The sequence below is a fragment of the Drosophila grimshawi genome, unplaced genomic scaffold, assembly GCF_018153295.1.
Source record: "Drosophila grimshawi isolate 15287-2541.00 unplaced genomic scaffold, ASM1815329v1 contig_1367, whole genome shotgun sequence".
In the NCBI taxonomy this organism is placed as follows: Eukaryota; Metazoa; Arthropoda; class Insecta; order Diptera; family Drosophilidae; genus Drosophila; species Drosophila grimshawi.
Genome location: NW_025062889.1, coordinates 11,679,067 through 11,696,244, shown reverse-complemented (window position 1 = coordinate 11,696,244; position 17,178 = coordinate 11,679,067). Strand labels below are relative to the sequence as shown.

Here is a 17,178-nt window from a genome sequence, read left to right as displayed (position 1 = left end):
ATATATTTAATACAAAAATCAAAAAGCGGGCCGAAAACACAAAACCCCCAATTACAATTCAGTGTCGATTTGTGCGTTGCCATCAAAATTAAAGGGCTAAACTTTAGTGGCAGCTGTAGCTGTATCTGCATTTGTATTGTAATCGTGCTCTCTCTCTCTCTCTCTCTCGCTCTGTCTCTCTTGCTCTCCAGAGAGATCGCGATAGTGACCCAGACATAAAAAAAAAAAAAACATCAATAACAACAGCAAATAAATAGTTGAGTGTGGCAACAACAAAAGTATTCACAACGGCTGCCACAATTGGAACAACGCCCGCGGCAAGCAACTATACGAAAGTGAGTGAATATCCGTACGCTGATCTCCACCAGCATCATCACTTCGCTAGCACAGCGCCCCTGACCAGCACCGAAAGCTTCAAGCTGCGCTCCGAGGAGCCGGTGCCGGGCTTCAGCTCGGCCTCGCCGTGGCCAACGCTCGAGCTGGGCATGGAATGGGGCCGGAAACTGTATCCCACTGCGGGACCCCGATCGGCGGGCGGATTAATGTTCACACTGCCACCCACGGCGGCGGACATGAATCAGCCGCGGGGACCAATGACAGCCATGAAGGACGAACCACTCAGCGGACGCTGGGCAATGCAGCCAGTTGTCGATCAGACCAAGTAAGTTCAAATTAAAGCAACCCAAAGTGTTCTAATCAGCGGAGATTCCCAAATGTTTAACCATTTTTAATCTTAATCTTTCCGTTTCTAAAAAGAATTTTATCAAATTTAAATGTGCCTTGAGCTGAATTTCTATTCAAAGAAGTGTCTTTAATCTGTTCTAGATTTCTCGACATTTTCGTCTTGGTTTTATAGGCATTCCAAGTGCTTAAAAGGAACTTTTGAGATGTGGGGACTTTTGATTAATCAGAAGTAAAATAGTCATTATCTAAATCTTCTTTATTTGACGTTAATCCTCAAATAATATGTCAATTTGAAGATAAATGGATGAAGGCATTGTTAAAGTGAACGCTTACAATCGTTTTGCTTAAAAATTCTCTCTTCTTGTGATTCTACATTCAGAAAAAAAACTCGACAGCCGAAGGAGCTGTTATCTAGTTTTAAGTTAAATATTCTTTAAGGTATTTAAGGAACTTGAATCAATTAAAGTTGGGAAAGAAAGAGAAGAATCAAAAGTGGAATAATGGAATTTTAATCTAGTTTTCCAATAATTTTCATTAACTTTTGGCTTGTGCTTTTGTTCAATTAATCCAATAATTGTTCTTTAGTTAATTACAGTTAGGCTTCAGGCAAATTAATTATCCGTTTCCTTCTTGACAAATAAATTTTAAAACATTTCCAATCGAGTATAGCTTAATCCTTTTCTTAATTTAATTTAATATTATTGTAGATGATTCGATTTGAGCTTCACATAATTTGCTATGAAAAGAAAGCTACCAAATGAGTCACGCTGATTAAAGATCAACACACAACTTCAAATTCAAATTGATTGCTTACGGAAGCAGCGGCAACATTTGTTCCCAAAAATAAATGCCTTCAGCAACATTTTGCATGTTGCGGCAACAAGCCGAAACAGAAACTGAGAAAGAAAAAAAGTCTCCACAAAAACAAAAAGCGTTTGTTTACTTTTGCACAAAGCCGGCAGACGTCCGAGATAAAAATGCCCCCACGGGGGAAAGCTATTCGCAATAGCGTCAGTCAGTCAGTGAGTCCATTCATCAGTTAGTCAGTTAGTCAGTTAGTCAGGCAAAAAGGGGGCTTTTTACGACGCACAACAACAACAACCAGAAGAAAACACTCAAAGTTCCACTCGAAATTGAGTGAATCATTGAGTTAATTCCTTGTTCATTTTTGGGGATGCCGCACGCACTTTCTGGGGTTGACTTCTGATGCGTTGGGATGTGCTCCCGGAGTGCGTAAGCTGCTCAAAGGGATGTTTTTTTTGTTGTTGTTGTACATTTTTTTTTATATATATATTTTTTTTGTTTGTGGCGCTTTACTTTCGCTTTTACGGTTCGCCTTGGCGTTCATTTCAATTGAATTAGAAAGAAGAGCGCCCCCGGGCTGTGGGGTTGCTAGAAAACTTTGCCCAAAAGCTTCTCTTTGTGTTCCCGGCTGTGTGTCCTCTTCTGTTCTGTGCTGTTCTGTTCTGTTCAGTTCAGCTCTGTTTTGTGGTGTTTTGTGCTGTTCTGTTTGTTTAGTTGCGTCTGAGATGTTTCTAGCGTGAGATGTTCGCGCCAAGAAGAAGTGCGCGTGTGGCCGAAATAGAAAGTGCGACTACGAATCAAGCATCTACTACGACTGTGAATGCGAGTGCGAATGCGAATACGAGTGCGAGTGTGAATACGAGTGCGAGTGCGAGTGTGAGTGCGAAGATGACAGCGGGCTTTCATTCAGTGCATTTAGCGACGGCAAATCATCATCAGCAGCAGCAAAATCAGCAACAACAACAACAACAACAACACTCACACTCACAACTCACAACTCACGGACACAATCAAACGAACAGTAACAGGCACAGTAACACTCATCATCATCATCCTCATCATCATAATAATCATCAGCATCTGCAGCAGGAAGAAAATCTAAATATCAATCGGGATCATAATCACAATCACAATCAAACATTGAGCAACAACACAAACAATAAAATAATGCGCTGTGATGTGAGGTAAAAAGAAATAAATATAACTGTGAAATGCCTTCTAAATGCTTCCCAGCTAATCACAGCTATGAAAGTGTCAAAATAATTGAATAGTTTTTGGTACAAGTATTTTCTTCTTTTTTAACTGTTACTGAGTGTTTCAAAATAATAAATTGGGCAAATTGGACAAAAAAGATTCGTTTTCAGAAGATTTTAAGCTGAAAAACTCTATTAAGTATATCGGTTGAAATTTAAGATATTAATTAGCTTATTTCCCAAACTATGTTTATTCTGTTTCTTGTAAAATTATAATCCACATTTCCATTTCAAAATCCAAAGCCAATTTTTGACTTATGCCAGTTCGAGTCGGAAAAGTTATTCGTTTTTAATTCCCAGTCAATTTCAGTCAGTCAAAACCATTCAAATGTCTCGAAATACATTAACATATATTTATGTATTGTATATTTTCAAAGAATTATTTCAAAAGTCTTGCATAAAAGTTGTGATTTTATATCTGACAACATATTTTATGCGCGCTAATCTTGAAAGTGTCATAAAATGGCTTTCTACATATGACATTAATGTGATTCTTGTTTGTAAAACATTTTTCAAGTTTTTCAAATACAATATATAGTCAAATCGAGTATATTATTATTGTCCCTTCAACATAGTCGAGACTGCTTAACAAATGCAAAAATATGGTTGAAGAATTCAAAAATTTGAAATCATTTTTGATTACATTATTATAATAATAATTTTGCAATTATTATTATCCAGCCAATATCCACAGAAATAAACACAAAACTCAACTTAAAGTTAAATTTATTGTTGATTGTGAGTCGAAAACTTTTTTGAACAAAAGCATGCGAAAAACTTTGCCCATGGAATAAATTGCACAATTATCGGTCGACGTACTCAATATTTTGTAGGTAGACTATTTTGGCAATATATTTATTTATTTATCTATTGTTACATATTGTACTAAGTACAGACGACATGCAGCATGCAACATGCGACATGCAATTTCGATCATAAATCAGAAATATTTGAAATTTATTTCAACAAAGATTGCAAGCGGACTGCAATCGAGGAAACAATGCAACAATGGCCATAAAATGTACTGCTCCTTCTCCAACAACAACAACAACAAATAGGTGCAACAATATATGGCAAATAAAGTGTCCTTTTTAAAGGACACTCGATGAGAGTTCAGAATGCGAACACAAAAGGACAACAAAAAAAACACCAAATGGAAATTCACGTGCGCGAAATAGTCAAAACGTGACCACGAGTCCTGCGTCCTTTCCACGCTGGTCCAGCTCTGGTCACCTGGGCATCGATTTCCGACAATTAAATGTTGGCATAATAAAATCAACAGCAAAACGGCCACAAAACGTTTTTCGCAAATTGGCGGCAAGTGCAAACAAAGGAACAACAAGCAACGCAAAAAAAAATAAATATAAACGTTGACAATGACGGCGACCAAGTCGGAAAAGTCAACAATCGAGTGCTTAGCTCCCAAGTTCCCATACCCTTCCCCCCGCCCCACCCCCTGCCAGTCATCAAAGCATTGTAGTGTGGGGGAGTAGCTGCTGGAGAGCGGGCGGAGGGGGGAGTAACAGAGAGTCGCAATTTTTTATTTGCTCGTTGGTTTATATATTTTGCTGTTCACTTTTTTCCGTTTTTTTTTTTTTTTTTGGAACGGCGCCATAACAATAACCTTTCGCCCAGAATGTAACATGTCTCTCTGTCTGTCTGTCTGTCTGTCTGGCATTCAGTTATGTGTCGTATTTTGGTCGAGAGCTCGGCATTTGTGTGTGTGTGTGTGTGTGTTTGCCATTTGAATCGCATCGAACGGGAATAGCATGTTACCTTCCTCCAAATCCTGCTACTCCCACTCGCTGCTGTTCAGTCTGCTGCTGTGTCCTGGCAGAGTCCCTGTTGCACTGGCCGATTTTCAGCAACTCGGCCTCAGCAGCCACAAATTGTCTAATTTCATTTGTTGTCGCAAAAATGGCCAAAATTGAAATTGCATTCATGTACTGCATAAAGACGAGAATTTTGTAATCACATTTGGCTTAGCGACTGCCAAATTAGTTAATCCTATCAAAAACAAAAGTTCTTCAATGAAAAATTTAATGGAAATTGACTGAGAAACAAATTTTAGATAAACATTTATTCTGTTAATTATGACAGTTTATGAAAATAATCTTAAAAGATTACACAAAGTTACTTTTTAATAAACTTATCAGTATTAAGTATTCAATTCTATATTTATCAATAAAGTCAATCAAAATTAAAATAAACCAAATCAATAAATCACACTTAAATAAAACAAAAAGTCAAAAATCGCATTACAATATTTTTTATTAGGTACTTCAAATTTGTAATACTCAAACTCCAATATAGAGTCTATTTTTTCCATATGTCGAAGTTGCAATTATTACAGTCAAATCTTCAGGGAATTGATTAATGTACTGCTGCGTATAATAAGTGTAGTTATGTGCTTCAAATCAAAATCATTTGGCTGTGGTTGACGTAACCCAAATTAAGTCCGAGTTCTTCTATTCGATATATTCGGGGTGTGGGTAGGATAATTTTCAAGCGATTTATCATTTGGAGCTATCATTAGCGTCGAGTCCACCCAGTTTTGAGCCAGTCCACAGGCATTATCCTTTGGCAAATGTGTATATAATTGCAGACAAGCAGATAGTGTATATATATGGAGGGGATTGGGTGTACTTCTTGACATTTCCTGAATAAATAATACAAATCTGATAAAATCAGCATTTTCTAAATTAAATTGTTCGTTATGCATATGAAACGAAACGAAAGAGAAGCAGAGAGTGGGAGAGAAAGAGAGAAAAGCGCAGCAGGACTACTCGGCCGTGTCCGAGGGTCGCATATCCTGCGGTAGTTAGCATTGTCCGGTAATTGCGCTGACAGGCCCAGGCAGGACACCAGGACATGAGTCTGCCATAAGGTGAGCAGCCCACTCACCGTTTGCAGGAGCAGGAGCCGGACCAGGAGCAGGAGCAGGAGCTGTAGGAGGAGACACAGGAGTGTGTGTTGACATTTGGCATATGTGGAAAGGACAAGCCTTTGGCCCATGTTCAAGTCCTTGTGTATCTGTGGCTCTGTGTGTGTGTTTTTGTGTTTGTGTCCTGGCCTTATAATTACAGTGTTTGTGCTTGGCCCACATAACATAAACATTTGTCGTTTGTTTGCCAACTCACGAGTCGCTGTTTAAGTCTCCATCTCCATCTCCTTTCTCCTTTCTGCTTTCTGCTTTCCTTTTTCCCCTCTCTGAAGCTGTTGTGTGTTAATTCCTTTGTTCATCAGGATTATTGTGTCACGTTGAAGTTGCTTATGCGCTTTTAATGATAGCTGTCACTCGACTCTGGACACTGGCCACTAACCACTATATACACACTACACACTAGTCACTAGCTGCATACACTTGAAAACATTTTGATAACTTTCCCAACCTTGAGGTCTTTGTTCCTGAGACACATTTCTAAATGAAAAGCTTGATTTATTTACTTTTAAAGTCTTAGCATTTATTTATATATTGTTAATGAAGTAATTCTGCTCTAGAAGAATTCTTTAAGGGTAGTTTTTAAAAATACAAAGTGAATTTAATGAATGCCTTTCACAACTTTCACAAATTTTCTTTATGACTTTGCAGACCCGTTCTTCCAGGGGCTTAGTCATATAGAAATACTTTCCAAAAAACCAAATATTGTTTTAATAATTCTTGCTCATATATTTATCTAAGTGTAGCTGACAACTGGCAACTGACCACCGGCTGCTGGTTAAATGTCACTGTCAAGTAATTGAGTCGTCCCAAAACAATGAGACATATTAGTTGGTCTAATTGCCTCTAGCCATAGGCCTAACTTTCTAGCTCCCTCTCAGTCCCTCTCTCGCTGCCTAATGGCATAATTAGAGGGAAACCTGCTTTTAAACACACACAATTTTCCATTCGTCTAATTGCAGTTTGGGCATTGGACGCGCCCACTTTGAGAAGCAGCCGCCCAGCAATTTGCGCAAGTCAAATTTCTTTCATTTTGTGATTGCACTTTACGATCGCTCGGGGCAACCCATCGAGATCGAGAGAACGGCCTTCATTGGATTCATCGAGAAGGATTCGGAGTCGGATTCGACAAAGACAAACAATGGCATCCAGTATCGATTACAATTGCTCTACGCCAATGGTAAGTTTGGAAACCCAACTGAGAAAAATCGCAAGAAACTTAACGTTTTTCTTACTTTACAGGCGCCCGACAGGAGCAGGACATCTTTGTCAGACTCATCGATTCCGTAACCAAAGCGGTAAGTTTCCACATTTAATTGAGATATATATTCCAAAAACTGTTTAAATTGTTATTGAAACCCTTGCTATATATTTACAAAACATTTATCAGTAAGAATTTTCATATTTGTGTTTGTTAGATACACAAAATAGAAAAAAAATACAGTTTACCAGGATTTCTGCTCTCATCCACATAGATTTAGTGCCATAAAAGAACTAATTTCTAACTTGTAATCATCCTCAAACATAGGAATGTAACACATAAGTATCTTAAACCTCAAACAAATAGTATTCTAAGTGTTAGAAATAAACTTCTACTTCAATCTTCACATGTTTCGTGTAAAAATTTGTAAAATGTTAAATTTAGCTTAATTTTCACTCATCTTTGTTAAATTTTAATAAAAACCCTTCTTCATCGTAGTCTTTAGTTGCCAGAACTTGTGGAAATCGTTTCCATATTATAATAGATCTTATTATCAAAAAGTTGTATTCTATTTTCAAATCAAAAATTTAAATGTTAGACACTGCCACAGTTTTAACCAGGGAACGTAAGAATTTTTTAGTTATCTACTTACTTAATGGTAATTATTTTCATTCAGCGATTTTAACACCCTTATCTGCAAACACATGTTAAAGTTGTTGTCAAGTTTGACAGCAGCATGCAATTAAGGCATTCAATCACTTTGAGAGACCAAATGGACAACTGTATTTGATTGCTACACTGACTTCCATCGAGATTAATTTCAATACACTTAAAGTTCATTGCCACCCACCTCAGCCCCCCTCTTGAAAACTGCTCCTGCTGCTGCTGCTTTTTTTTTAAGTCGGAATGCTTTTTTGCCACGCAATCGAAAACTAATTTCTTCCACTTGGCTGTGCACTCGAAGTGGCATAGCTCGTTCGCATTGGGTTTTTCAGAGTTTTTGCTGATTCGAGCATAAGTTGCATTTGAAATTGATTGTCACGGCTAATTAAGTGTGTCCTCTCTGTGTGTGTGTGCGTGTGTGTGTGTCCAATAAATTGAGTCGTCAAACGGTGCTAGCTGGTCCTTTAGTCCTGTCCGCCAGGCCAGCCAGGCAAACGAGCATTTTTCGTCGCGCCTCCGAAAGGGGTGTAACTGAGACATGATCTGGGCCCAATCCAATTGAACATGGTTAATGCGCTTTGTTGTGGGTGCTCCGTTGTTATCCTTCTTGCTGCAGGCACGGCACACAAGCAACGGCTGCACCATATGTCAGCTTTGTGTGAGCCTAATGCGTGTACGCTGCCTTCTTGCCTCGTGCCTCCTTTACTACTGTCTCCTTGCCCCCTTGCCTACTGCCTACTGCCTCCTGTTCCCCCTTTTTTTTCAAGGGCAATTAATTTCTCGAGTGACAAATTTTTATAGACATTTTGCTCGTTTGTTCGCCTGTCGCTCGTTCGCTTTGCGTGCTTTCTTTCTTCCAGCGTATTCCATTATTTTGTCGCCCATTGTGGGCGTTCCTTTTGCACCCCGATCGCAATAAATTTGCCCACAAATTATCGATAGCCTTCCCTTACCCAGGACAGACAGACCGGTCACCAATGTTGGCGAATCCATTATGTGTGTGTGTCTTTGTGTCTGTGCCAAATGGAATTTAATCGCAAAATATTTAACAAACTAAAAACAGACCCAAATCGCATTACAAACACTCCATTAATGAGCAAACCTCCTCTTTTGATTACCCAATAATGTGTTTCATTGCTTTAACCATTTATTTGCAACATTTTCTTGAACAGCAGAATTGAAAAGCAATCGGAATTAAAATATTTGCAGAGAAAACTCAAAAGTTTGTAACGAAGTGTAACGAAGTTTAAATACCCTTGAAAGTTCGTTAAAGACTTTGAAGAAATAACTTATTTAATAATAATAAATTTAATAAAAGCCGCATTCTCAAATTCATAAATTTTAAATAACTGATAAATACTTGTTATTATGTATTATTTCTTTATTCACACTTTGTATCTGCCTTTGATAATAATGATTTATAAACGACGTTTAAAGTAATTATATTTAAAATTATTTTGAATGAATAACAACTATTCTATTACCTGATTAATTATTACAACAAGCTGCAAAAACCATAATATTTTAATTATTTCTGCCAACTTTGTTTAACAAACATGGTTTTCTGAAACTTTCCCACAACTTTGGTGCACGTAGCTACCCCTTAAAAAGCTCCCCTCACAAAGCATTTAGCTGTCTGTCAGAGTTGAGTTCCAAATGTGTTGTACAATTGCCAAAGAGTCAAAAATAGAATGAGTTACGACAAAAACAAAAAAAAAGAACAACCATTTGATCGGATTAGGTGGGCTTAAGCTGACAGAGTTACTGCTATACACATACATATATATGAAACAATTCAAGTAGAACGCGAGCTGGTCAAAATGTCATCCCTTCATTTCAGTTTTGTGTCATTTTTTTGCATACGCGTGGCAGGCGTTGGCTGCTCTGTTTTTATCTGAAGCACAAACAGTGCGTAACAGGTAAACAAGAGGAAGGCAGGCGTGCGTTATTCCCGTTATTCGTGGGATAAGCGACTGCTCCTTATCAGGGACGACGCAAGTGAAATTTAAAACTGTAGCAGCCGAATGCGATTAAGCGACAACTCTCAGGGAGAGAGGAGAGAGGCGAGACATTGTCTTAGGCATTGATGTGAACGCAATGAAAACAGAAAAATGGGCGGACAGTTGTCACGTGCCGAACCCCTTGCCCCCAGCTAGATTTGGTGATTTTATTGCTGCAAGAGAGGCTGTAGTAGTAATGTAGCAAATCATCGTCATAATCATAATTACATTCGATCAGATAACGCCCAGCGAAGGCGGCGCAATTGCAATTTGAGCTAACGAGCAATAGCAACAGCAGTAGCAGCAGGAGCAGCAGGAGTATCAGGAGCATCAGGAGTACCAGGATTAGAGTGAGTACGACTCAATTGCTGCTCATATTTCACAACGTATTCGCGGCATTCTGGTCGTGGTCCTCGTTCTCGTTCTCGTTCTCATCCTGATGCCCACATAAAACAAAAGCGAGTGCCAACTGCGACAACTGCCCAAAATCCTTTGGTTTGCCCAGCCAGTTGCGCTTATCGCGATTTACACGCATTATGCGGCCAGCACCAACAAAAAAAAAAAAAAGCGCAGCGAAATTCTAAACCCAAAAAGCGAAGCAGGGTGAAGAGCAAAGGGGCGATTGGCGATTGACGATAGGCGGCGATTAATGCACTCCGATAAGCGAGGGATGCCAATATGTACTGCAAGCATATATGTTGGTTTCTATGTGTGTGTGTGTGTGTGTGTGCATAGCAGCTAGCCGAAAAATGCGTGCAGCCAGCAGCCAGCAACTAATGAGTTGCCTAAAAAGCGCCGTTATTGCTGCAGTTGTGACGCCATTGTGCAAAAGCATATGAATATGTTAGAGATGAGCAAATATTAGAATTTTCACTAGTCAAAGTCACCGCTTAAATGTATTTGCAAGTATCTGTTACTGCGAGTAGTAATTGTGAACATGTTTTAAACGGAAGTGTTTGAGTGTGTATATTGGTAACAGAGATTTATCAATTTCATGAGCTCTTACCATAAGTGATAACGATGCACTCAGAGAAAAACGCTATCTGAATATTAATATATACATATATATATATATATATATATATATATATATATATTTATTTATGTATTTAAAAATGTATTTATATATTTTATAATTATGTGTAAACAGTCTATAATAATTTATCCAAAGAATTTCAAGATTTATTATATTTATTATAACACCTTCTTGAAACATTAATATCTTCACTGATCTACTTTTATGCATAAACTGCGCTTCTTCTTTTCTGGGTGTATGCAAAAACGAGTTTGTCGCAGCCATATTGTAATATTGCGCATCACTAATTGACTATTGACACATGCAAAAGCAGCAGCAACAACAACAAAACCAATACAAACACATTCATCACACGCCATTGCGGTATTTGTCTCTCGTTCGCTCTTCATTCCCATCCTTCAGCCGGCTCGCTCTCGCTTGTGCTGCTCCTTTGTCTGCTTGCACTGTGTGTGTGTGTGCGTGTGTTAATTAAGCGATAATATTAATTTGTGTGTCAACACTTAAAAATAAAGCGTGAAATTTTCGATTAATAACACATTTCACATTTCATTTTGCCATTTTATCCGGTGCACAATTGCTTTTTGTTTTTATTGCACGCCGTTGTTGTTATTATTATTATTATTATTGCTGTTATTGTTGTTCTTGTTGTTGATGTTGCTGTAGGCGACTCAATAAATTCAACAGATTGTGCAGAAAATCTGCACACTTTCATCTCGACAGTCGCCATTTCCTGTGCTGCTAATTTGTTTGTGTGTGGGCATGTAAATTCTGTATGTGTGTAAGTGAGTGTGTGTGTGTGAGTATTTTACGTGTATATGTGTGTGTGTGTGTTGTGCAATGCGATTAAAAATGCTTTCACGGCAAGTGCATTTCCATTTCTGCGGTCGACTCTGCTGAAGCAAAAAAAAGCTGCACTTCATATCGCCCTCATTATGCAAATTTGCGTATCTGTAGCAGTTGTTTGTACATGTGTGTGTGTGTGTGTTTAAATATCACTTACATATTATATATGTAATCTCTGCACCCCTAAACACTCAGACCTTTGAATTTCAGTTGGGAAACGCGAATTTGTCCTTTTGAAAACATTTTAAAATTCTTACCTATCCAATACATAAATATTTCTTTAATAAAGCACTCGAGAACTTAAAGTTGGCTATTTATTATTCACTCCAGGTACTACAGCTCTAAACTAATGCTGACATCAAATTGAAACAAAACTATATCAGCCAGAATTCATTCAGTATTCAGAATTTGAATATTTTCTATAACTAAAACATTCAAAAATGTTCTGTTAGCTTTTGTGAGTTCAAAATCTATTTATCTAAATAATTATTTATTACAATAATATTATGGATACTTACTCGTTTTATACTCGTATTTAAAGCACTTGAAAAGAAAGCGTTGAAGCAGTGTGTGGATGCAGATGGTTACTTCAGCCGAATCCTTTTTCAGGGCTTGTTTTTATTTGTATTTTGTTGTGCCTGTCGGGTTGCTGGGTCCTGGAATTTATGCGGTACCCCAGTACCGAAACCGGCGCTGATAAATGGCGCTTTAATAAATTAAGAGTAACCCTCGATGCATATACACACAATGTGTTTTTTATATTTTGCGCTTTACACTGGGTGTTTTTTTTTTACAGTGCTTGCCTGCGATAATTTATCTTGTTTGGCGAGATTTTTATTTTGCACGTTAAATATGCAGGCTGCAAGTGCGTGAATAATGCAAAAGCCGCTGCGCTTTTTATTTAAAAAGCGATAATAACAATTTGCGCAACAGAAACAAAATAAAAAGCAACAACGACCAAGAGAATTACAAACAAAGCATTTAAGCGCGTCATGTTTGCAACATTTTGATGCACAGCGTTTAAATTTTAACGGCCACTGTCGATTGGCAACTCGTCAGTCGCCACTTTCATCATCATGTTCAGCTGCAACTCCCCTTTTCCCATTTCCACTCCACTCGTCACATCATCACTCGAGTTTTCTCTCCTTTTTTTTTTTCTCTTGTTGTCTGTTGATTTTTGTTGGCTATTTCTTTTTTTTTTTACTGTTATCCTGTTTGGGTTTTACTCCTGCGCTGGCTGGTTGCCAGCTGGACAGACCAGACCAGACCAGAGCAGCCGGGATGATAAATCGTAGTTTAAACGCTTTTACTCCCGTTTTAGTGTTCATCCGTTTAGTTTTTTATTAGATGCACCATTTAGCGGCACTTTGCCAGTCAGATTTTCTCCAGATTTCTAGCCGCACTAATTGTTTCAGTGCTCCAATCGCCACAATGATTGATGGCTTTGTTGCCACAGCTACAAGCTCAAGCCAAATGTTTGTGTATTTTCCAATGGACCACAGTTGAAATTTGATGCCTGGCGATATTTATTGTTTTATTAATTGAGGAATAGCTGATTACACATAACAAGAAATTACTTCTTCTTTTTTTAAGATAATAAGTATATTTAAATATAGTATACAAAATAGCAAATGATTAATACTGTTATACCAATTATGACTTGTGCCTAAGATAACTATTCCAAAACTAAATTGAAACCTTTTTATAAGTCCGAAATCAAATTGGTAAACATTTTTTAATTCTTCGAATTGGCTTTGAACTGAAACTATCTTGACTACTGGAAATACTTTAATGATAAATACATGTATATATTTTAGGTATGTATGGGATTTACATTGATAATCTCCTTTCATCACTAGTCCAGTTGCCCAACTGTCCAGCATCCAACTGTCCACATCTATTCAATAAAATCTAATGTTAATATTAAAATACAAGTATAAAAAATGTATTTGCAAAAACATTGAAAGTCCATTAGAAGGACGCATAAAACAACAACGAGAAGAAGAAGAACAACAAACACTCACATTTGTCCCAAAAACAAACAAAAATCTATCCTTGACGAAGGATGAGTTTCGTTTCAGGGCTTGGATTTGGATTTGAGCCAGCTCTATAATTAGCTGCACTTGCTTGTCCCACAAAAAGCAGGGGCAAAAGCCCAAGCTGGTAATTGGTAACCGGCAACTAGTATTTGGCATTGAGCCCGTTAGGCTGTTGGTTGTATGTTATCCTTTGCCTTATAGTTGTTGTTATCCCAGGACTTAGAGAGCATCCTTTTGTTAAGGGCAAGGCTGTTAATGTTGTTTTTTTTTTTGGTGTGATGGGGAGATGGGAAGAATTATTAACCTAACAAACGGGATAATAAGGGATGATCATAATTTTACATGTGCTACCTTAACACAGCAGGGGGGTGGACAGGAGTGGGTTGGAATGGGCAACAGTGCCCGCCAGCCTGCCTGACTGGTTGCAGTGAAATTAATTTCTGATTATCTGTTTGAGGCTGGCCGGGATGAGTCTCAGTCGCAGCTAGAGACAACCAAAAACAATGCACATATGCTGATGACGTCACAGGGACGCACTCGTCCTTGACGCAAGTGGCAAGTGGCAGCATTCGCTGGTGGATGAAATATGTACACTCCTCTCCACTGCTCAACCATCTAGGTAGTTATTGTTATTACTTTTGCGTGTATGCATTTTTACGGCTGCAAGGACGCTGATAGTGATGAATGAGCCACTCCCCGAGTACCATCCACTCCTCCCCCTTGTCGCATATGCTGTGTTTTTGGCCCAACTAATTCATTGGATGAGTGTTGGATTACACAAGGACAGGAACAGGGGAGACGCAGCAACCCGCTTTAATCATTTTTAAATTAGAGAACTATGCGCCTTTTTATTTTTGCCCACTGCTCCTGCTCCGGGGCCAATTCATTTTGCAGTGGTTGCTTCTTGCCTCGCATTTGTTTATCTATTTGTTTGTGTTTGGCCGAAGGCGCAGACACACAACACACTCGAGACAGAGACAGAGAGAGAGAGAGAGAAAGGGAGAAGCAGCACCCAACCCAACTCAAATCCCCTTCCAGCTATAGCATCCTGCTGGAAATTGCAGCAGATTGTCTGACAAGAGTGAGTTGCACTTGCGGTCACCAATCCGCCCCCGCCCCCCTCTTGAAGTGCGTGTGCACCGCACATGGCAGGATTTTCATTATTTTTTCTTTCTGTGTAGTCTGACTGCCACTGCCACTGCCACTGACACTAAAATGTTTTGCCCCTCTCACTGTGTGTGTTTTTTTTCCGCCTAAATAAATACAAATACCACCCAGTTATTATTAGCCAAAATTTGAGGTCTTCGCTTCGAGTGTGTAAATATTTGCAGTGTATGTAGCCTGTATATATGTATATATGTATATATATCCCATATGTCGCGACCTTCTGACCAACTCGCAGCTCTCGAGTAGTTGCACTGTAATTAGCATTTATGTGTGTGTCTATTTGACCTGTGCCACTTGAGTTGAGAGAGGGGCAGTGTGGGTGCTTCTGATGGGGCAGTGGCTGGGGTAGATAACAGGTTCACTTTTTTGGGGCAGACTGGGAATGAGTTAGACATAGATAGATATAATCAACAGAGGTGAGCAAGCATTTCAGTTAATCAATAAAATTAGAGCTGCTATTAAATGCTTAACTGATTCTGAGGCAAATTCGAACTTTTGGACTGGATTTAAGTTTCACAATGACATAACTTGAGCAAAATTTAATACATGTTTAAAGGCAAGCTCTTCTTAATCGTGCATTTAAATCTTGAAATTTCTAAATATTCAACTCAACAAATAGCCAATTTTCCACTGCCAGAACTCAAAATATTTGATGAAACAATCTCTATTGTAAATTCTTATTAGCTTGAAAACTTATAATAAATGAAAGAATATTCAGCCAGCTAAATTAGACACTGAATAAAAGAAATCAGTTACAAAGCATCGACTATGTTTTGGCTACATTTCTTTGCTGGAAATAGAAACTAATCAGTCGGCTTACTCTCAATTCCTGATATCAATAGCTACTAATCAGTCTCAATTCCTGATGTCAATAGGCAAATCCTGATATGTATGTTATCTAGTTGAGCAAATAAATAGCTCCACACCTGCCTATGAATACCCTCCTTAATCAGATTCACCTTTCGCTCCCCGCCCACTGTTGGCATAAGCTCTCGCATAAGTAGGTGAGACATGAGAGTTTTGGCACATGCCAAGAGTATCTAATAAGCAATTACTTACAATTTGTGCACGATTTTCTCCTCATTGCAGGCCATCATCTACGAGGGCCAGGACAAGAATCCCGAGATGTGCCGTGTCCTGTTGACGCACGAGGTGATGTGCAGGTGAGTTTCAACCAAAATCAAAAAAAATCAAGGGTATTCCGTTAATAATCTACAAATGATTTCGAATGCATTCACTTCATACTTCCTGCTGTGGTTCGTTCTATCTGTCTTGTCTTACTCTTGTAATCCACACCTTTCGACTCCCTTGTCCCAGTTGACTCCCCGGGGGCTTTGCCTAAGTATTTATACATATATATTTGGCTTGTGAGCTTTGCTCCAAGCCACTCACTCACTCAAACTCAAATTGTTTGCTTGAGAAGTTCTCTGGCTCCGTTCCGCAATTGGCAGCTACGCTCATTTGTTGTTTTTCTTTTTTTAAGCGTTTTCCGCCTGATTTTTCAACTACGCATCTTTTGTTTGTTTCTTTTTTTCTTTCTCAATTTTGTTTCTCTGTTTTTGGTTTGAGCTGTTGTGAGCGCTTCTGCTTTAATATTGTTGATTTTTTAGTTTACCTCCTGGCCCGTCCTTGATGTCCATCGCTATTCCCATTTTTTCCTATTTTATTCTATTTTCCCCACACCACTCCGCCCCCTTTCTTCTATACTTTGCTGTCTGTCCAGTTCATGCTGCCTTCGTTTTATTTTTACGCTCAAGCGCACGCGAGCTGAAACGTATAAATGGCAGCCACTCACCAAGACCCTCTCTCTCTCTCTCTCCCTCTCAGCATCTTCCCCCCCCCCCCTCTCTCTTTCTTTCTCTCTCTCTCTCTCTTTCTCTCACTTCCACATCTATTGCCATCTAGCATCATCATATCTCTGGGCAGTTCACCCTTCTAGCGCCCAAAACGTAGGCTGTCAGTTGAAGGTTGACTCGAAATAACACAAATGAAAATCTATTTCCTACTAACTGACTTGAATATACCCTAGAAAGCTATAAGCCTTAGGCGGAATATTTGGTTACACAAAAATAAATATTTTAAACAACATACAAATACATTTTCAATATTTGGGTAATTTTCTATAATTTTTCAATGCCTTAACTTAAATCATTCTTTAGCAGCATTGTTTGACTTTTATTTAAATTTGGAAATACGTTTTCCTGTCAAATTCAAAGTTGTTAAGTGCCTTACAATTTCCTCAACATTTGTTCATTTTATAATAAATAGTTTGCATATTTCAAAGACATTTTTTTGAAAATTATTCACTGCTTAATTTGAGTTCAGTTTCATTTCTTGGCGGGATATACCCGCATTAATCCTCCCACAAAGCAAATGGGTATAAAAAAAACGGCACAGCAAAAGCAGAAACAAACAACCAAAAAAAAAATTACGCAGATTCGTCCCCGTTAGCCAGTCCACATCCCCCCCCCCCCTCCCCTCCACTACCCCGCCCAGACGAGGCAACTCCATTCAGCTGCAGCTTCAGGGTGCGCGTTGGCCGGCCAT

The 17,178-nt window shown here is 38.7% G+C and overlaps 1 protein-coding gene across 2 annotated transcripts in view; it reads left to right on the top strand.

Annotated features, from left to right (window-relative positions):
- Positions 1-279: 279 nt before the first annotated feature.
- LOC6560088 (transcription factor collier) overlaps positions 280-17,178 on the top strand; it is a 35,254-nt gene continuing 18,355 nt past the window's right edge. Inside the window, exons 1-4 of one of the 2 annotated variants that reach the window (XM_001986492.3) lie at positions 280-661; positions 6,645-6,862; positions 6,925-6,980; positions 15,721-15,794. In XM_001986492.3, coding sequence (XP_001986528.2) covers positions 486-661; positions 6,645-6,862; positions 6,925-6,980; positions 15,721-15,794 — 524 coding nt within the window. In that variant the 5' untranslated portion in view covers positions 280-485. The remainder of the gene's footprint in view (positions 662-6,644; positions 6,863-6,924; positions 6,981-15,720; positions 15,795-17,178) is intronic. The other variant, XM_032734664.2, reaches the window with a different exon arrangement.